At 38.8% G+C, this 22,315-nt stretch overlaps 1 protein-coding gene across 3 annotated transcripts in view; it reads right to left on the reverse strand.

Annotated features, from left to right (window-relative positions):
* LOC135476252 (neprilysin-like) overlaps positions 1-22,315 on the reverse strand; it is a 48,697-nt gene that overhangs the window by 20,753 nt on the left and 5,629 nt on the right. For 2 of the 3 annotated variants that reach the window (XM_064756212.1, XM_064756213.1), the window contains exons 2-11: positions 18,728-18,848; positions 14,503-14,597; positions 12,981-13,028; positions 11,523-11,585; positions 10,084-10,239; positions 8,934-9,017; positions 7,508-7,677; positions 3,518-3,694; positions 2,454-2,540; positions 632-771 (exon numbers count right to left, since the gene is read on the reverse strand). In XM_064756212.1, the coding sequence (XP_064612282.1) occupies positions 632-771; positions 2,454-2,540; positions 3,518-3,694; positions 7,508-7,677; positions 8,934-9,017; positions 10,084-10,239; positions 11,523-11,585; positions 12,981-13,028; positions 14,503-14,597; positions 18,728-18,807 (1,100 nt within the window). In that variant the 5' untranslated portion in view covers positions 18,808-18,848. The remainder of the gene's footprint in view (positions 1-631; positions 772-2,453; positions 2,541-3,517; positions 3,695-7,507; positions 7,678-8,933; positions 9,018-10,083; positions 10,240-11,522; positions 11,586-12,980; positions 13,029-14,502; positions 14,598-18,727; positions 18,849-22,315) is intronic. The other variant, XM_064756214.1, reaches the window with a different exon arrangement.

Below are 22,315 nucleotides of genomic sequence, written 5' to 3' on the forward strand. Positions count from 1 at the left end.
AAGTTACTGACTAACTTTCTCACGATGATGTATTGACTTTTTCGTCATATTTTTGGAAGACAAATAGTCTTCATCAAACGTTACAGTACGCAATCGGCCACACCATCGTCATTGACCAATTATAGGTGTTACTCAGACGTGTGATGGTTGTTGTTTTGGGGGGGGGGGGAGGAGGGAAAAATAGATGAAGCACAGAATGGGTAATCATACTTTAAATAATCACACTCTAAACAAAAAATGTTCAAAATGGGTTCTTTGCCACTCTCGTGGGTTCTGTATTGATCCCTATTCATCTGCACCACACGAAATAGTTCTGAAACGCCCAGTCGTTTCCTGTGTTCCAACCAATTTTTTATTGCCCATTTCATGGTCAAGAACCATATCTAAAGGCTTCTATATTTAACCTTTTCAAAAGGGTTCTTTATCGCACCAAAAAGGGTTCTGCAGGCGAAATAAGCCAAATAATCCTTTTTAGTTCCATATAGAACCCTTCTTCTCAAGAGTGTAGAGACATGTTTCTTGACTCTGCAAATGATAAGACTGCACGGAATGAGGTTATATCATATAAAGTTACAACCAGCAAACTTAGCTCATGTTACTTCGGAGGTAAATAACTAATCATACAACTTACTTCTTGTCAAAGTTAGACACGTATTCCCCAACTCTCCTAAAATAATTAGGTGCGTATACCAACACAGGCTGATCATCGGCTAACGTGATGTTCATTTCCGGCTGCGAAAACATACCACGGATGTAACGATTCCAGTCAAACTGAAAAAAAAAATAAACCATAAACCATAAACAAGCATTATGGTGGGAGCATCCATCCGCAGGTTGCTGACAAGCCTTGTCACGTGCAGCTGAAGAGGAAACCAGCATGAGATGGATTTGAACTCACAGCGACCGCCTTGGTGGGAGACTCCTGGCTCATTGCCTACATGGGTACACTAATTGCAAAGAAATCGATAAGAGATTTAAATACATATAATATGCAAGCATGAGTTGCTGTTCATTTCATTATCACTTAAGTTGTTCTGTAACGCAGATGCCATTTCCTGAAGTGAAGAAATAACGAACACTTCAAAAATGAAAATCACCCATTCAACAGATGGATTTCTAACAACAAAGTCAGCAACCTAGGAATCTGTTTTAAAGTAGATATTACAAGGCCAATTCATTATTACATTTAAAAGATCAAGACAATCAATAAAAACAGAAATAAAACTAAATAGGCCCCATTGTAATGTTCCCGGCCAAATAAACGGCAAGTTCATAAATGTTACGGTAAAGAGGGCGAAAATATCACAAAATATAACGCTTCTGTAAAAATTTTAAAATAAAGGTGTCAAACAGAGCTTGGGTCCTAATCCTGGCACAATCGTTGGACTTATACCTTTAAAAAATAGATAATTCATAATGGAGAAAAACAGGACAGACGTCTCAGGACAAATAGGCAAATTTCAGGGTAAAATGTCACTACAACACCATGTTGCTGCACGACAGAAACCCTACGCCGAAGACACCTGACACTACACCTAAGATCACACAATATATGACGTATAGTATGACAAGTAACATAATACTGGGCATGACACGAGGTAAAACACCAATCAAATAAATAAATAAACCTGACACCTCATATGCAGGAGTCTTACACACTAAAAACAAGTGTTTCGTTTTTAAACACATTTCTGTCACAGTTTAGTCACACACCTTGGTGTTTAGTCGTAAAAACAATTTTAGTGACTAAATAGATGTATTTATTATAGTGCACGTGCGAAATGTCTACATAGTGAGTGGTTTATATTTTCAGTAAACACAAACAGTCCAGTAAACATTATTGTTTTTGCTTGTCGTATAAAAAGACGATAAACATTTTACTTTAGTAAACATGAGATATTTTTTACATAGTAAATGTCACATGATTACTATAGTAAACACATTTACATGTTTATCGAAATCTTGAACTTAATATAAACACAAAGTCATGCATACTATTTGTGTTGTTTTTATATATACACCACATTACTCTGTAAATATTTCACGTGCGCATCATAATAAACACATCTTTTTAGTCACTAAATATGAAACGCGTGTCTCAACTGAAACTGTAATGTGTTTAAATGCAATATGACCCCCTTGTATATGACACCTGGTATAACAGTTTGCGATATTACTTGACATGATACAATGTAATGTCATACCAAAATAAAGAATAGCTGACCCGCTTTCTTTTAAACATCTGGACAAGGAGACAAAGTCATAATTTTCGAGATTATAAAACTTTTGGTATTATCAAGCCAATTAATCTACGTTTATTTACATCCGACAGATTCAAAACTACAGTTATAAAGTCCCCAGTGTTAAAAATGAAACAAGCAGGGATATAGGCTGAAACAGTGTACCGGTACCAAGACGGTCAAACTCGGGACCAGAAAGAACAAGAATATTACCTGAGGGAAATCGTGGTTGAGAGCGCCCAATGTATACATGTGATACAGTCCATCAATTTTGGGGCGGTCTTCCTTCTTTGTTGTCAGCTGAAAAAGTAATAAATGATCAACATATTACTGTGTCCAAACAGCGTAATAGTCAGCAACTCTGCATGAACTTTCTTCTTTTTTTATAATCGGTGGACTCCGTGGCTGAGGTGTTTAGCACGCCAGCGTGGTACAATGACCCAGGAGCCTCTCGCCAATGCTGTCGCTGTGAGTTCCAGCCGAGCTCATGCTGGCTTCTTCGCGGCCATACGTGAGTAGGTCTAACACGTGAATGTGAATGGTCGTGGGTTCTGTCCGATTTGCTCTCAACATAAAGCAGGTTGCCGTCGTATAAGTGAAATATTCTGGAGTACGGCGTAAAACCACATCAAATAAACAAAAATAAATAAATCAATTATAAGGGCACGGAAAACAGTGGATGCGTGTTCTTTTTCAAAGAAAATTTTAAAAGAGAAAAGGAAAGGGTGAGTAACTGGCTGAGCCGTTTACGATTGTGATATTAAGAATCCTCTTTCAAAACATTTGAAACATGTGACAGATTGTCTTATAGCTGCACAACGTAGTCTAAGAAGAAACAGACTGTCAGGAACTATCACTGATCAATGTCCACATGTATAGGCGCTTAATCAAATTCCCAGAATTGTAATACCTCACACTTGTTAGCAGCGAAAAAAATAAGGAACCAGGGTCAACTACCTCCACAGATAAGATGTACTTTACCCACTTAGGGGAACGGGGTACAGTCTAGTGACCTTTCAGTCGCGAAAACACTCAAGAAGCGGGGTTCAAACCCGGCCTTGGACAGGGATTTTTTAGATCCCTCCGCTCCGCTTCACGTCCTTTAGAGACCAATTGTCTTCCACCAATATGGTGGACATACCTGTACGTCACTCATGGGAAAGCTCGCCAAAACTTGCCAGAAGTTTCCTACACCCATAAAACTAACCGCCATCGTATCAGTGAGAAAATATTAAGTATGGTTTTGAGCAACAATGTAAATAAATAAATATACCCACCGCTGTGAGTCCATGCTGAAATCGGATGAGGCTGTAGACATCCCTGATCAACCTGCTACCACGGCCTCTCTTGTCGATATTCAGCTGGTAAACCACTTCATTGATGAAGTTTTTATACCCAGTGTACTCTTTATGTTCTTGAGTAAGCTGAGTCAGCGGGAGGTATGGCTGGTCCAGCTGTAAAACAATGGCCATGCCATTAAACAGATTCCATCGGAACGGTGTGATTTAACTTTAATACCACTACTGATTGCCTCTACATGATCTTAGCAATCCAACCAAACTGAAAACTGTGAATAAACTAACATCACAACTGAGTATCCATGACCTTAACCATATCATCAAACTGATTCCATCTGAATACCGTGATTCTACTTAGCATTACGCACTGTCTCTACATGGCCTTAGCAATACCATCAGGCCGATTTCACCTGAACACTGTGATTCTACATAGCAATACTTACTGTCTCTACATGACCTTAGCAATACCAACAGACCGATTTCATCTGAACACTGTGATCCTGCATAGCATTACTCACTGTCTCTACATGACCTTAGCAATACCATCAGGCCGATTTCACCTGAACACTGTGATTCTACATAGCAATACTTACTGTCTCTACATGACCTTAGCAATACCAACAGACCGATTTCATCTGAACACTGTGATCCTGCATAGCATTACTCACTGTCTCTACATGACCTTAGCAATACCATCAGGCCGATTTCACCTGAACACTGTGATTCTACATAGCAATACTCACTGTCTCTACATGACCTTAGCAATACCAACAGATCGATTTTATCTGAACACTGTGATCCTGCATAGCATTACTCACTGTCTCTACATGACCTTAGCAATACCATTAGACCGATTTCATCTGAACACTGTGATTCTACATAGCAATACTTACTGTCTCTACATGACCTTAGCAATACCATTAGACCGATTTCATCTGAACACTGTGATTCTACATAGCAATACTTACTGTCTCTACATGACCTTAGCAATACCATTAGACCGATTTCATCTGAACACTGTGATCCTGCATAGCATTACTCACTGTCTCTACATGACCTTAGCAATACCATCAGGCCGATTTCATCTGAACACTGTGATCCTGCATAGCATTACTCACTGTCTCTACATGACCTTAGCAATACCAACAGACCGATTTCATCTGAACACTGTGATCCTGCATAGCATTACTCACTATCTCTACATGACCTTAGCAATACCATTAGACCGATTTCATCTGAACACTGTGATCCTGCATAGCATTACTCACTGTCTCTACATGACCTTAGCAATACCATTAGACCGATTTCATCTGAACACTGTGATCCTGCATAGCATTACTCACTGTCTCTACATGACCTTAGCAATACCATTAGACCGATTTTATCTGAACACTGTGATTCTACATAGCATTACTCACTGTCTCTACATGACCTTAGCAATACCATTAGACCGATTTCATCTGAACACTGTGATTCTGCATAGCAACACTTACTGTCTCTACATGACCTTAGCAATACCATCAGGCCGATTTCACCTGAACACTGTGATTCTGCATAGCAATACTTACTGTCTCTACATGACCTTAGCAATACCATTAGACCGATTTCATCTGAACACTGTGATCCTGCATAGCATTACTCACTGTCTCTACATGACCTTAGCAATACCAACAGACCGATTTCATCTGAACACTGTGATCCTGCATAGCATTACTCACTATCTCTACATGACCTTAGCAATACCATTAGACCGATTTCATCTGAACACTGTGATCCTGCATAGCATTACTCACTGTCTCTACATGACCTTAGCAATACCATTAGACCGATTTCATCTGAACACTGTGATCCTGCATAGCATTACTCACTGTCTCTACATGACCTTAGCAATACCATTAGACCGATTTCATCTGAACACTGTGATTCTACATAGCATTACTCACTGTCTCTACATGACCTTAGCAATACCATTAGACCGATTTCATCTGAACACTGTGATTCTGCATAGCAACACTTACTGTCTCTACATGACCTTAGCAATACCATCAGGCCGATTTCACCTGAACACTGTGATTCTGCATAGCAACACTTACTGTCTCTACATGACCTTAGCAATACCAACAGACCGATTTCATCTGAACACTGTGATTCTACATAGCATTACTCACTGTCTCTACATGACCTTAGCAATACCATTAGACCGATTTCATCTGAACACTGTGATTCTACATAACATTACTCACTGTCTCTACATGACCTTAGCAATACCAACAGACCAATTTCATCTGAACACTGTGATACTGCATAGCATTACTCACTGTCTCTACATGACCTTAGCAATACCAACAGACCAATTTCATCTGAACACTGTGATACTGCATAGCATTACTCACTGTCTCTACATGACCTTAGCAATACCAACAGACCAATTTCATCTGAACACTGTGATACTGCATAGCATTACTCACTATCTCTACATGACCTTAGCAATACCAACAGACCAATTTCATCTGAACACTGTGATACTGCATAGCATTACTCACTGTCTCTACATGACCTTAGCAATACCAACAGACCAATTTCATCTGAACACTGTGATACTGCATAGCATTACTCGCTGTCTCTACATGACCTTAGCAATACCAACAGACCGATTTCATCTGAACACTGTGATTCTACATAGCAATACTTACTGTCTCTACATGACCTTAGCAATACCAACAGACCGATTTCATCTGAACACTGTGACTCTACATAGCATTACTCACTGTCTCTACATGACCTTAGCAATACCATCAGGCCGATTTCATCTGAACACTGTGATTCTACATAGCAATACTTACTGTCTCTACATGACCTTAGCAATACCAACAGACCGATTTCATCTGAACACTGTGATCCTGCATAGCATTACTCACTGTCTCTACATGACCTTAGCAATACCATTAGACCGATTTCATCTGAACACTGTGATCCTGCATAGCATTACTCACTGTCTCTACATGACCTTAGCAATACCATTAGACCGATTTCACCTGAACACTGTGATCCTGCATAGCATTACTCAGTGTCTCTACATGACCTTAGCAATACCATTAGACCGATTTTATCTGAACACTGTGATCCTGCATAGCATTACTCACTGTCTCTACATAACCTTAACAATACCATTAGACCGATTTCATCTGAACACTGTGATTCTACATAGCAATACTCACTGTCTCTACATGACCTTAGCAATACCTTAGCAATAGTATAACGTCCTTAGACCTGTCAGTGGCCAGTATAACGTTCCTAGTCCCATCCCTCATCAATATAACTTTCCTAGTCCTGTCACGCACCATTATAACGCTCCTAGTTCTGTCTCAATGCAGCAGATCGTTCCTAGTCATATCACTCACCAGTATAGCGTTCCTAGTCTCGCCACTCACCATTAACGATCCTACCAGCGCCACTCACCAGTATAGCGTTCCTTGACCTGTCACTCACCAGTATAATGTTCCTAGTATAATGTTCCTATGTTATAAGTATAACGTTACTAGTTCCGTCCCAAACCAGTATAACGTTCTTGTTGCTGTCTCCAGTATAACGTTCTTAATGCTGCCACTCACTAGTATAAGATTTCTAGTCTCGTCACTCACCAGTATAACGTTCCTTGTCTCACCACTCACCATTAACGTTACTAGCCCTGCCATTCACCAAGACAACGTTCCTAGTCCTGGCAGTGGTCAGTAAAACGTTCCTAGTCTTGCCACTCACCAGTAAAACGTTTCTAGTCTTGTCACTCACCAGTTAAACTTTTCTAGTCCTTTCACTCTCCTGTACATTGTTTCTAGTCTTGTCACTCACCAGTATAACATTCCTAATGCTGTCACTCACTAGTATAAGGATTCTAGTTTCGTCACTTACCAGTATAATGTTCCTAGTCAAACTAAACACTAATATAACGTTCCTATCCCTGTTACTTACCAATATAACGTTCCTAGTAGTGTTTTTCGCGTCCTTGGTGACAGTAACAATGCCCATCGGATACGAGTTGAATTTCGCCATGGCGACCAGCATATCCACCACATTGTCGTGGGCATTGACTTCACCCAGAATATCCATCAGTGGTCCGGAAGCTTGCTGATTGATTGTATCTGTAACACAGGAATTGGCCTTTGTAATGGTCAAGTGAAGCTCTCGGATTTCTAGCCGGTATTCACATTGTTTTGACGATTTATAATTCTGGATAACCATTACAGTACAACTTTATTCATTATTCAAAACGTGAACTGCAAAAAGAATGAAAACAAAAACAAGAAGACAACAACAACGAAAACAACCCAAACTGTTAGCAAATTTTCATCATTGCTTTTCACGTTTGCTTTTTACATTTATTATGTCGTGCTGGATGTCTATTACAGTCAAATGCTTAACATTATTCAAAAAGTCAACTGCTAGAAATGATGCTGGGAGGCAACAAAAATACAAAAAAGTAGAAGAATAAATCTAATGAGATTTGCATAACATGAAAACTGACAAATGCTTCCTTTTGCACTCTTATCGATTTTATTTTACACACAGTGTGTTTATTTTTTGTGTCAAAGTTGGTGTCAACTAACTGTGGGGAAAGGGCTGTGGTTTTACAGGCTTCAGGACAGCTTCCAGTATGTGAATGTTGAATGTGACAGACTCTTACAATTATGTGTAAGTTCATTTCTAGTCTTTTATCACTAAATATCACAACTGCTTTCTGTTTCGGTGAAGAATTGCTTTGAATAACATCTCAGGGCGGGTTCTTTACTTACAAACCTGAATACACGATCTCTGCAGCCTCTTTACTTACACATATTAATACACTATCCATACATCTTTTATACCTACACATACTGATACACCATTCATACAGCCATTATACTTACACATATTAACATACTATCCATACAGCATTTATATGTACACATATTAATACACTATCCACACAGCCTTTATACTTACACATATCCTTACGTAATCTATACAGCCTTTATACTTACACATATCCATACATGATCTATACAGCCTTTATACTTACACATATCCTTACACCATCTATACAGCCTTTATAATTACACATTTCCATACACCATCTATACAACCTTTATATTTACACGTATCCATGCAAGATGCATTTATATTTACACATATCCATACACTATCCATACAGCCTTTATACTTACACATATCTATACATGATCTATACAGCCTTTATACTTACACATATCCATACATGATCTATACAGCCTTTATACTTACAGATATCCATACATAAACTATACAACCTTTTTAATTACATATATATTCTTGAGTACGGCGTAAAACACCAATCAAAAAAAAAAAATCAATACACTACTCAAACAGCCTCTATACTTACTCATATCCATACAGGATTTATACAGCCTCTTCGCCTTCTGCACGGCTTTCGGTTCCTGTGAGCTCGATGGACGATCCAAAAGCCCTAGATGAACAGTCAAATACACATACCTTTTGAACCAGCTCATCTCATACAATATCCAAGCATTACACGAGGAGACATTATCTTAAACCCTGTGTTTCCAAGATGGAGATTAAACATACCCAGCTGGTAAATTACAGATCAGCTTGTTCGCCGATTAACTTCAAATCTCTTTTTGATCTTTCTTATTTGATCACCAGCAGCAAGGTTCAGCAGGATCAAGGAAGTTTAAAAATTATTAGTTAACAGAAGCTTAAATAATAGCATACATAAAGCGTTATATAAAAAAAACGCTAACAAAAACTGTCCAAGAAAAATATGCTTTTTTTTTTATATTGGATTTTTGGTATTATGTGAATTCTAGGTATTTAAAATATTGTTACTCTACAGGAGCATATTGCTAGCATAAGCAATGACTGAAAAATGACGTCCCACAAAATGTTTCTGTTTGTAAATACCTTGTTCCACAGACTATATGTGATGTGAGTACAAAGCAATACAAGCACATGTGCTGTAAATATAGAAACTTAGCCATTGTAGAACATTCCGTTGCAAAAACATCCCAAATTTTGCCACGAGTGGTCACACTCGTGAATTGTCATAACAGGCCGTCATAGAATCCAACATTTCAAATGTATAAATATACTTTAGAAAAAAGATATAACCAGTTTTGCTTGAAAAGCTTTTGATGGCCCTCCTGTTTGATGTAGATATCAGTTTTACGTACAGTAGCCTCTCAGTTTGTTCTCACAGAAGCATTTGCTTTACTGTAAGCTTACCAGACAACCTTGAATATCGTCTCACGTGTTTTGAATAGTCAATGGCGTTGAAAACTGTCACCCTCGAAGACAATCAACATATAAGTTAGGGGCATCTTAGTTAAGAGGGGTCTGCCAGCAACTTATGGCTGACCGTGGGGCTCCCCCGGGTTCTGCCCGGTTTCCTCCCACCATAATGCTGGCCTGCGTGATATAAGTGAATTAGTCTTGAGCACGGCGTAAAACACCAATTAAATCAATAAATTAACAGAGGTTAATATTTTCTCTTATACTTTTTTTTATACTCTTACGAGATAAAATGCTGTGTACATCGTCTCGCATGTTTTGAAAGGGGCTATGATGTTGGAAGTCCGATGCTGGATTCTCCTCCATCCACTGTCCACAGGAGTATCTGTAAAAGTCATCACACGGATGACTGTCGGACATCATCTTCGCCATGTTCCAAACTGAAAAGAAATATTATTTATTTAATTGGGGAGTTTCCAGTAGGAACTCTTTTGTCTCACCCTTTTCCAGATACACTTATTTTCTTCATGAACTTCTCATGTCAGATTCTCAATCTTCTCTATCATTCCTCCACTCTAAACACTTTTGATGACACTTTTTTCAGATGCCCATGTTATTGAGAATAATAGTTGCCTTACATTTTTGACAGGTCACATGGTACAGTTGAACTTTTTCAACCTTTAGCGATAAAGAGCTTGAACTCGAAACTCCTCTATCAAATAAGGTATCGACATTTATGTTTTAATTGTACGAAAACATAATTATGACTATTTAAAAGAAACGGTAAAACCCATGTACGTGTGCTTTTTTGGAATTCGATACTGAAACAATAAATACTTATCTTCATCACTGAAGAAAAAACAACATTCTCGCCATAAAAACACGAGATCAAAACTCAGTTTAGAACTGTCAACACGTATAATTTTACTGAAAAGAAAAACATTATTCGCGCTATTTGAGAAAAAAATGGAAAGAGAGTCACCAATACTACAAATTAGTACTACAGTACTACAACGCACTTTTCTTGAAATTCGATATTATAACAATAATTCTTAATCTTCATCAATAAAAGAAAAAATATCATTGCCGTCAAATTTAAAATGAGTATGTAATTTCCATATACTTATTTATTTATTTATTTTATTTCAGCATGGTTGAATTTTGTGTTTGAGGATATTTCACTTATACTCGGCTGTCAGGGCTTAGGGATTATGATTCTTAAACGGATGACCATTGCTTTCCTTTAAATAAAAACGAACAAAGAAATGATGTCAGCGTCGGAAGAAAGAACATTAAAAACCGCAGCTTAAAATACTATCAATTACATTTTAACTTTTACTTACATAATTAAATGCGATCAGGTTTTAAATTGTAAGGTGTTTTTTATAGAACACCAATGGCGTTAGACAATTTGTTTTAAACACATATGCTCAAGTCCAAGGAAAACTCTTGCAAGTTTTGCGCGAAAACACAAAGTTGACAATAAATAATGTATTTTAATCTACAATTTTAATGTGTAAAAAATTTTAACGGTTTTCTTCTTCTTTCAGGACTGATTGACTCCAAAACTGTATGTCGCTCAGAACTATCGAAAATCTGCACTGTGGTATCTTGGCAGTGAAATCTCCTTGACCTCTTCCACACACATTTTTGCCGTTCCTAGTCAATTCAATATTTATCGATCTGACATAAAATGTTACTAAAAATGACGTGTAGAGCTCACCGTAGTCTGGAATTCCTTGTGGCCTGTGGAGCAATGGGGGCCGGAATGACCCTGGATAAGGAGCTGAAAGGCAAGGATAATTAGATAACGATTACATCATGTTAAGTACGTTTTGCACAGTTTTATATATATTCAAAACTGTTGTCGTTTCTAGCTACAAAAAAAGATAGAGACTGTAATGTTAGAGAAGATGTACGATATAAATATGAAGCAAACTTCATACGGAATGCTGTGAAAAGTTACTTATGGATATGGCCTTCATAGTTTTTAATTGTTCTTTAAAGAGAAAAGGGTGACATTTAAATGCATTTTTGTATGGTAGGTATTTGGGACCATATCTTGATGTCATAGACGTCCGACATATTTATGCATAAATATGAAGTATATAGGCCTATAGGTGTGAATGAACAATTGTTCTTTATACCCAAACATGTGTTAAATGCAAATGATGACAACATTTACCAGTATAACTACATATTTAAAACTGTGGTCGAGTTGAGGAGATAAAAAAACGATTCTTTCATGAATATATTTTTAGACATACCTTCACATCCACAAGCAGCGCATACATATGCTGAGCATACATTTTACATCAATAGATTGTTCCGAATATCCAACTTACGTACACTCTCTTGAAAAATGGATAATAACAAACAGAAGGCAGTAACCTCACAACCCTTTATTTGATGTCTGCATGAAGCTTAATGTATTCAGCATATTAATCAAATTAATCGAATCAAGGTATAAAAAATGTTGTTTCCCATTACTACTCTGTCTGTACAACTATACCGGAAGTATAAAGTTTATCGGACCATTCAGTTGAGCATAGGTAATTTTAATTACGTTTCACACATTGTTGTCTGTCGGTCTCTATTGGACCCTCTGAAAATCTCTCGGAAAACTATTAGAATGTATCGGTCATTTGTGGAACGTATTAAGGCGACTTCATTTAACTTCGGTGAATAATGACTTTGTATTTTACGGAGGTATACTGGCCAGGCCTAAAAGCCTTCAAAGGGGACGTGGCTTTGGACATTAAATGTACCATTTTTGTGTTGTAAAGTGCTGCGTGACAAAAAGAAAGGAGGTGCCCAGTTGTAAGTATAGGGCTAACAAAAATAAATAGAAAGATATACATTTTGAACAGTTCAGTAGGTACACTATGTTTTCATGGTTGCTTGTGATTAGTGTATGGATTATCTCTGTAATACACGTGCCGACAAACGAACGGACGGGCAGACGCAGCAGCCATGTAAACACCAAAAGTACCAATCGCGCCCGTGTAACTTGGAAAGATACGCCCAAAGATAGCTTTACTGTTAAATGCACTCATAAATTTCAAGAGCACTCACAAATTTCAAGTCATACATCGGATAACTATGCTAAACACTAGCACTGTTATTTCAACACAGTAGTTCTTATTTCTGATCTTTTTTTATGAGAGATGCGTTCACTTACTTTTAGCAGGGGTGGCAACGGCCGGAGACCCATCGCTCGATGGTGAATCTAAGGAGACAGCAGAAAATAAGAGAGAGAGTCAGTCCGACAAGCTAACAAGATTTTATGATTTTGGTGCACTCTGGAACAGAACATTGGCAATCACATGTACATACCTTATAGTGAAACCCAAAACACTCATAGGTTATGATGGTTGTATGTGGTTATCGGCAAATATATCGACGACCAATTTTTTTTTATGTCATTGACCTTTAACATACAGAATCGATTTTGACTGTCTGATTTGAGAGACATGCAAGTCCAGGCTATGCCTTGCACAAGTTGAATTTTAGGTATGGTACATTTATTAAAGCCTGACCAAGGCTGCAACGTTTAACCCTATCTCCATTCTGTATCCCTTTAACAGGCTAAATAGGCCCTGTTGCAAAACTGATAACAGGAACAGATAACGTAATAAAATTACAGTGTAAAAGATAGACAGAATGTAATAGACTACATGTAAAGCTGTAAGAACAGGTTCCCGTGAATAAAGCAACAATTAATATGCCATGTGTCTGTCATTAACTGCAGACTCAGGTATATAGGCCCATTCAGCTCTACTGGTAGAGTGCATAGTACACTTAGACGTAATATAAGTCAGGTCTTAATCATTGGATTCCGTGGTCAGATTTCTGAGCCACCACCTAGTACAGCCCTAAAATATTCACAGTCGTACAAAACATTGTCTCAAATATGAAATCGGTTTCTTTTTTGCTTATCGGCCGTTATTTAGCGGAATGTATTTGACAAATGGTAAGATTACTCTTGCCACGGATTTACGTTTTGCTGCAATCAAGGATGTACTAGGCTAGGCCTGACATTCAAGACGATCTAACCTTGACCATGGGTGTTAACCCGAATGTCATTTTTCAAAGCTCCGCTCTAACCTCTTGACCAACACTTTGGATTCGAAAATGCTGTGACAAGCAACGTTGTTTTCTATTTCAATGGTTTGAAATATGCTTTCATTTATTTTTTATTATTTGACTGGTGATAACGTCGTGAAATTTCCTCACATATAGGATGGCGACCAGGTTTGTAGGGGTAGAAAACCTGAGTGTTTCGACTTGAAGAAAATGAAGCAGCGAGAGCTGGATTCGAGCACGTGACTTCGCTGGTCAAAGGAACCAGCATATATTCGTTCTCATTGTTGAGAAAAGCAATACATCATGCCTTGATGTGACTTCAGTCAGTGCAGGGGGGGGGGGGGGCTATATAGAGCATTGTTTCGGTTTCGTTCTCATTTATGTGGGATGAAGGCTAGTTGTTTGAAAATCAGTTTTGTGTTGAAAATGCATGTTTTACGCAGGCATGGTGCTGTCTACTCTTAGTAAGAGTAACCCGTAGTGGGCAAGGCATACATTGTTTTTTCTTTTTTTGTTTTTTTTTAGGTTCATCGAGATGTGAACGCAAAAAATGACTTGTCATTCAAGCGAATTGGCTATCGCTTGAACACTTAATTGTAATCATTTTGTATACTTACCGCTATGATCGTAGAAATGCGTTGTACTCGCAAAGCCGGCGATAACAGAAACAAGAATGATTGTGATAACTGCTATACATACCGCCACCCCTCTCCTTAAAAGAAAAAAGCTTAAGTAAAACTTTTGGTGTTTATTTCTTAATACGTACTTAATTCCTTCATGGGGAGTAAAATTATCTTTAACTACGGTCATTGTAATGCCCCTGCGATCAATCCAAAGTGGCGTCAACGATGACAGTTGTGAACAGGACTTTATGGAACTACTTTATTAGTCTTCCGCATGAATCCTTTAAAGGCAAAGCAGGAAACAGGAAGTTCTTGACCTATTAAATGTGTTTATCCACTGTCTTGCATGGTGTTTGACGAAGATGGACGTCCACAATGTGTATTGCTAAAAACAATGTCTACATGTAAGTGGAGAACAAACAAGTGTAGAACCAGCATCTATTTGTAGGCTAAGAACAAACAAGTGTAGAACCAGCGTCTACTTGTAGGTGGAGAACAAACAAATGTAGAACCAGCGTCTATTTGTAGATGGAGAACAAACAATTGTAGAACCAGCGTCTATTTGTAGGCTAAGAACAAACAAGTGTAGAACCAGCGTCTATTTGTAGGCGGAGAACAAACAAGTGTAGAACCAGCGTCTGTTTGTAGGTGGAGAACAAACAAGTGTAGAACCAGTGTCTATCTGTATGTGGAGAGCAAACAAGTGTACAACCAGCGTCTGTTTGTAGGCGGAGAACAAGCAAATGTAGAACAAGCGTCTATCTGTAGGTGGAAAAAAACAAGTGTAGAACCAGCATTTATTTGAAGGAGGAGAACAAACAGGTCTAGAATCAGTGTCTACTTGTAGGCGGAGAACACACAAGTGTAGAACCAGCGTCTGCCTGTATGTGCAGAACAATCAAGTGTAGAACCACCGTCTGTTTGTAGGCGGAGAACAAACAACTGTAGAACCAGCGTCTGTTTGTATCTGGAGAACAAGTAAGTGTAGAACCAGTGCCTACTTGTCGGTGGAGAACAAACAAGTGTACAACCAGCGTCTATTTGTAGGTGGAAAACAAACAAATGTAGAACCAGTGTCCACTTCTAAGTGGAGAACAGACAAGTGTAGAACCAGTGTCTACTCGTAAGTGGACAACAAATAACGTAGAACCAATGTCCACTTATATGTGGAGAACAAATAAGTGCAGAACCAGTGTTTACTTGTATGTGGAGAACAAACAAGAATACTAGTGTCTACTTGCAAATGGAAAACAAAGAATGGCAGAGCCAGTGTCTACTTGTATGTAGAGAACAAACAAGTGTAGAACAGGTGTCTGCTTGTATGTGGAGAACAAACAAGTGTGGAACCAGTGTCTGTTTGTATGTGGAGAACAAGCAAGTGTAGAACCAGCGTCTATCTGTACGTGGAGAACAAACAAGTGTAGAATCAGCGTCTATTTGTAGGCGGAGGACACACAAGTGTAGAACCAATGTTTACTTCTAAGTAGAGAACAGACAAGTGTAGAACCAGTGTCTACTTGTCCAGGGAGAACAAACAAGTGTAGAACCAGTGTCTACTTGTCCCAGGACAACAAACAAGTGTAGAACCAGTGTCTACATGTAAGTTGATAACAAACAAGTGTAGAGGCACTGTCTACTTCTAAGTGAAGAACTAGCAAGCAAAGGGCTAGTGTTTACCTGTAAGTGAAGAACAATCAAGTGTAGAACCACTGTCTATTTATAAGTGGAGAACAAACAAGTGTAGAACCAGCGTCTGTTTGTAGGCGGAGAACAAGCAAGTGTAGAACCAGTGTCTATTTGTAGGCGGAGAACAAACAAGTGTGGAACCAGTGTGTAAATGTAGGCGGAAAACACACAAGTGTGGAACCAACGTCTATTTGTAGGTGGAGAACACACAAGTGTAGAACCAGTGTCTACTTGTATGTGGAAAACAAACAAGTGTAAAACTAGTGCCTTCTTGTAAGTGAAGAACACATAAATGTAGATCCAGTGTCTAAATGGATGACAAACAATTGTAGAACCAGTGTCTAAATGGAGAACAAACAAATGTACATGTAGGACCAGTGTGTAGGTCGAGAACAAATAAGTGTACGACCAGTGTCTAAGTGAAGGGAAACAAATATTCATGTAGGACCAGTGTCTAAGTGGAGAACAAACAAGTGAAGGGCCAGTGTTTAAGTGGAGAACAAACAAGAAAAAGACCAGTGTCCCCGATAAAAAAAATGTACAAGTAGGCCCAGTTTCTAAGTAGAAAACAGATAAGTTTACATGTAAAACAACTGTCAAGTGGAGAACAATCAAGTGGAGAACCAGTGTCTAAGTGGAAAATAACCAGGTGAAGGATCAGTGTTTAAATGGAGAACAAACAAATGTAAAACCAGTGTCCAAGAGGAGAACAAACAAATGTAAAACCAGTGTCCAAGTAGAGAACAAACAAATGTACATGTAATACCAATGTGTAAGTACGGAACAAGCAAGTGTAGAACCAGTGTTTAAGTGGAGAATAAACAAGTAAAGTGCCAATGTCTACTTGTATGTGGAGAAAAAAAGGTGTAGAACCAGCGTCTACTTGTATGGGGAGAAGAAACAAGTGTAGAACCAAAGTCTACTCGTATGTGGAGAAAAAAGTGTAAGACCAGTGTCTACTTGTATACGGAGAAAAACAAGTGTAGAACCAGTGTCTACTTGTATGTGGAAACAAACAAGTTTAGAACCAGTGTCCATTGTATGTGGAGTACAGGCAAGTGTAGAACTAGTGTCAACTTGTATGTGAAGAAAAAAGTGTAGAACCAGTGTCTACTTGTATATGGAGAAAAACAAGTGTAGAACCAGTGTCTACTTGTATGTGGAAAACAAACAAGTGTAAAACTAGTGCCTACTTGTAAGTGGAGAACAAGCAACTGTAGAACCAGTGTCTAAGTACAGAACAAACAAATTTACATGCAGAACCAGTGCCTAAGTGGAGAACAAACAAATGTACATGTATAAGTGGAGAACAAACAAGTGAAGGACCAGTGTCTACATGTAAGTGGAGAACAAACAAGTGAAGGACCAGTGTTTAAGTGGAGAAGACATAAATGTACATGTAGGGCCAGTGTCTAAGTGGAGAACAAACAAGTAAAGGACAAGTCTCTAAGTGGATATCAAACAAGTAAACGACCAGTGTCTAAGTGGAGAACAAACAAATTTACTAGTAGGACCAATGTCTAAATTGAGAACAAATAAATGTACATATGTTACCAGTGCCAAATGGAAAACAATCAAGTGTTGAACCAGTGCCTAAGTGGAGAACAAACAAATGTACATGTAGGACCACTGTATAAGTGGAGAACAAACAAGTGAAGGACCCCCTGTTTCAGAGAAAAATAAAGCACTGTAGAACCAGTGTCTAAGTGGACAACAAACAAATGTAAAGCCAGTGTCTAAGTGGAGAACAAACAAGTCAAAGGACCGGTGTCTAAGTGGAGAACAAACAAATTTATTTGTAGGACCAGTGTCCAAGTGGAGAAACACAAGTGTAGTGTCTAAGTGGATAACAAACAAATGTACGAGTAGGACCAGTGTCCAAGTTGGGAAAACACAAGTGTAGTGTCTAAGTGGAGAACAAACAAATGTAGGAGTAGGACCAGTGTCCAAGTAGAGAAACACATGTGTAGTGTTTAAGTGGAGAACAAACAAATGTACGAGTAGGGCCAGTGTCCAAGTGGAGAAACACAAGTGTAGTGTCTAAGTGGAGAACAAACAAATGTAGGAGTAGGACCAGTGTCCAAGTGGGGAAAACACAAGTGTAGTGTCTAAGTGGAGAACAAACAAATGTACGAGTAGGACAAGTGTCCAAGTGGAGAAACACATGTGTGGTGTCTAAGTGGAGAACAAACAAATGTAGGAGTAGGACCAGTGTCCAAGTGGGGAAAACACAAGTGTAGTGTCTAAGTGGAGAACAAACAAATGTACAAGTAGAGAACTAAAAAACCAGTGTTGAACTAATCGAAGTCTAAGTGACATCTAGGCATCTAGCAAAAACAATAATACCTCACACAAGAGGATTGTACAAATCTAACAGAGGAACAGTATCTAAGTGAACAATGATCACACGATTCGATATCTATGTAAACAATGATTACACGGTTCGATATCTAAGTGAACAATGGTCACACAGAGAAGAACTGCTGGTAGAAGAAGAATTTTCTAAGTAAAGAATTTGCATAAGTGATCTTACTTGTCTGAATCCATTTGACGATAAGGCACCGCAGTGTCCGTTGACGTCCCGCGATTGCCCGGCCCTAACGCCATGACCATACTGACGGTGTCAAAAAACACGATGTTAGCAAGCTGAAATTCTAATGGAAACAACACGGTGTTTAAAGGGTGACATGACAAAAAAAACAGTCAGAGCCACTCAAATAGTGTAGATCTATTGTTTTTTTTGGGGGGGGGGGCGGGGGAGAGTTATTTATTTAACGTTTTATAAATTCCATTCTTATTTAACGCCGTGCTAAAGAACTGTTCATTTACACGATATAGCTTGGCTTTATTCCCAGTCATTTAACCGTCATTCCCAGGAATAAACTACAGTGTATCACCTACATCTCTCCCATATAAGTTCATACACACATTATTGGTGGGAAAAACTAAACCTATGAAATATAAAAATTATAATATCCCCGCCAATCTGGACCACAGATTGGCGCTGTGGTCCAGATAATTCATCAGATAATCTGCGTGCAGACCTTGTATGAATTCTGTTCGCATTGTAGACCTATCAGATAGACTGATAATCTGCGTGCAGGCCATGTATGGATTCTGTTCACATTGTAGATCTATCAGGTAGACAGATAATCTGCGCGCAGACTTTGTATGAATTCTGTTCACACTGTAAATCTATCAGACAGACTGATAATCTGCGTGCAGATTTTGCATGAATTCTGTTCACATTGTAAACCTATCAGATAGACTGATAATCTGCGTGCAGACTTTGTATGGATTCTGTTCACATTGTAGATCTATCCGACAGAATGATAATCTGCGTGCAGACTTTGTATGGATTCTGTTTACACTGTAAATCTATCAGATAGACTGATAATCTGCGTGCAGATTTTGTATGGATTCTGTTCACACCGTAAATCTATCAGACAGACTGATAATCTGCGCGCAGACTTTGTATGGATTCTGTTTACATTATAAATCTATCAGATAGACTGATAATCTGCGTGCAGATTTTGTATGGATTCTGTTCACATTGTAAATCTATCAGATAGACTGATAATCTGCGTGCAGATTTTGTATGGATTCTGTTCACATTGTAGATCTATCCGACAGACTGATAATCTGCGTGCAGACTTTGTATGGATTCTGTTCACACTGTAAATCTATCAGATAGACTGATAATCTGCGCGCAGACTTTGTATGGATTCTGTTTACATTATAAATCTATCAGATAGACTGATAATCTGCGTGCAGACTTTGTATGGATTCTGTTCACACTGTAAATCTATCAGACAGACTGATAATCTGCGCGCAGACTTTGTATGGACTCTGTTTACATTATAAATCTATCAGATAGACTGATAATCTGCGTGCAGATTTTGTATGGATTCTGTTCACATTGTAAATCTATCAGATAGACTGATAATCTGCGCGCAGACTTTGTATGGATTCTGTTTACATTATAGATATATCAGATAGACTGATAATCTGCGTGCAGACTTTGTGTGGATTCTGTTTACATTGTAGATCTATCAGACAGACTGATACCCTGCGTGCAGACTTTGTATGGATTCTGTTCACATTGTAGATCTATCAGACAGACTGATAATCTGCGTGCAAACTTTGTATGGATTCTGTTTACATTGTAGATCTATCAGATAGACTGATAATCTGCGTGCAGACTTTGCATGGATTCTGTTCACATTGTAGATCTATCAGATAGACTGATAATCTGCGTGCAGACTTTGTATGGATTCTGTTCACATTGTAGATCTATCAGACAGAATGATAATCTGCGTGCAGACTTTGTATGAATTCTGTTCACATTGTAGACCTATCAGACAGACTGATAATCTGCGTGCAGACTTTGTATGGATTCTGTTTACATTGTAGATCTATCAGATAGACTGATAATCTGCGTGCAGACTTTGTATGGATTCTGTTCACATTGTAGATCTATCAGACAGAATGATAATCTGCGTGCAGACTTTGTATGGATTCTGTTCACATTGTAGATCTATCAGACAGAATGATAATCTGCGTGCAGACTTTGTATGGATTCTGTTCACATTGTAGATCTATCAGACAGAGTGATAATCTGCGTGCAGACTTTGTATGGATTCTGTTCACATTGTAGATCTATCAGATAGACTGATAATCTGCGTGCAGACTTTGTATGGATTCTGTTCACATTGTAGATCTATCAGATAGACTGATAATCTGCGTGCAGACTTTGTATGGATTCTGTTCACATTGTAGATATATCAGACAGACTGATAATCTGCGTGCAGGCTTTGTATGGATTCTGTTCACGTTGTAGATCTATCAGATAGACTATTGGCAGCGTTAGACTCAAATGACACCACGAAGTACAGATCTGTGTAAAACTAACGGAGAAAATTCTTCTTTTTTTTCTAAAATCGGTAAAACTTTGTTTCCGACTTTGTACAGTAGTATGGCTGGGAGTTTTATATCGTAACGAGGGCCTGTGATTGCATTTAGTGAGACTGGGGCTATTTCAGATGTAGTTTTAGCGACAATCCGCTTCTGGAGCTGCCTATAGATCTGATTCTAGTGTTTGAAATTTGACCACCAAGTATTTTCTCATTCTAACTTCCCCATATATATACAAACGTACAGCATAGAGAGTAAAACCAGATCAGCGACGGCAGTATGATAGACGTACAGCATAGAGAGTAAAACCAGAGCAGCGACGGCAGTGTGACAGACGTACAGCATAGAGGGTAAAACCAGAGCAGTGACGACAGTGTGATAGACTGCTTCTTTTTGCTTTAAACCAGACAAGCGACGACAGTGTGATAGACGTACTGCATAGAGAGTAAAAGTAGACCAGCGACGACAGTGTGATAGACATACAGCATAGACAGTAAAACCAGACCAGCGACGACAGTGATAGACGTACGGCATAGAGAGTAAAACCAGACCAGCGACGGAGGTGTGATAGACGTACAGCATAGAGAGTAAAACCAGAGCAGCGAAGGCAGTGTGATAGACGTACAGCATAGAGAGTAAAACCAGAGCAGCGATGGCAGAGTGATAGCTGGCAAATGGTCACACGTAACTTCTGGACAGTTCTGAACAATAAATTTCTTCTGTATTTCCTTAACGTATTGCGAGTTAGATTTTACTTTTAAATTTGCCTCAGTCTTAATCTCGACCTGATATACCCTATCTTCTTGCACGAGGTAAGTCACACTGTAGACACTTTTACTGTGCTGCCTCCCTGCAACGCCATGCCAAAGACACCACCAATGACACTCAAACTATCACAGTAAACACTGACACTATGCATATCAGCCCATCCAGTCACAGTATACGATGTGAAGTCCCACCCAATCACACTGCAATGCTACCACACATGACATCTCGCCCAATCACATTGTACTACCACTAGACATGACGCCCCACCCAATCACATTGTACTACCTCTAGACATGGCGTCCCACCCAATCACATTGTACTACCACTAGACATGGCGCCCCACCCAATCACATTGTACTACCTCTACACATGACGCCCCACCCAATCACATTGTACTACCTCTACACATGACGCTCCACCTAATCACATTGTACTACCT

This window comes from Liolophura sinensis, chromosome 10 (assembly GCF_032854445.1).
Source record: "Liolophura sinensis isolate JHLJ2023 chromosome 10, CUHK_Ljap_v2, whole genome shotgun sequence".
Classification (NCBI taxonomy): domain Eukaryota; kingdom Metazoa; phylum Mollusca; class Polyplacophora; order Chitonida; family Chitonidae; genus Liolophura; species Liolophura sinensis.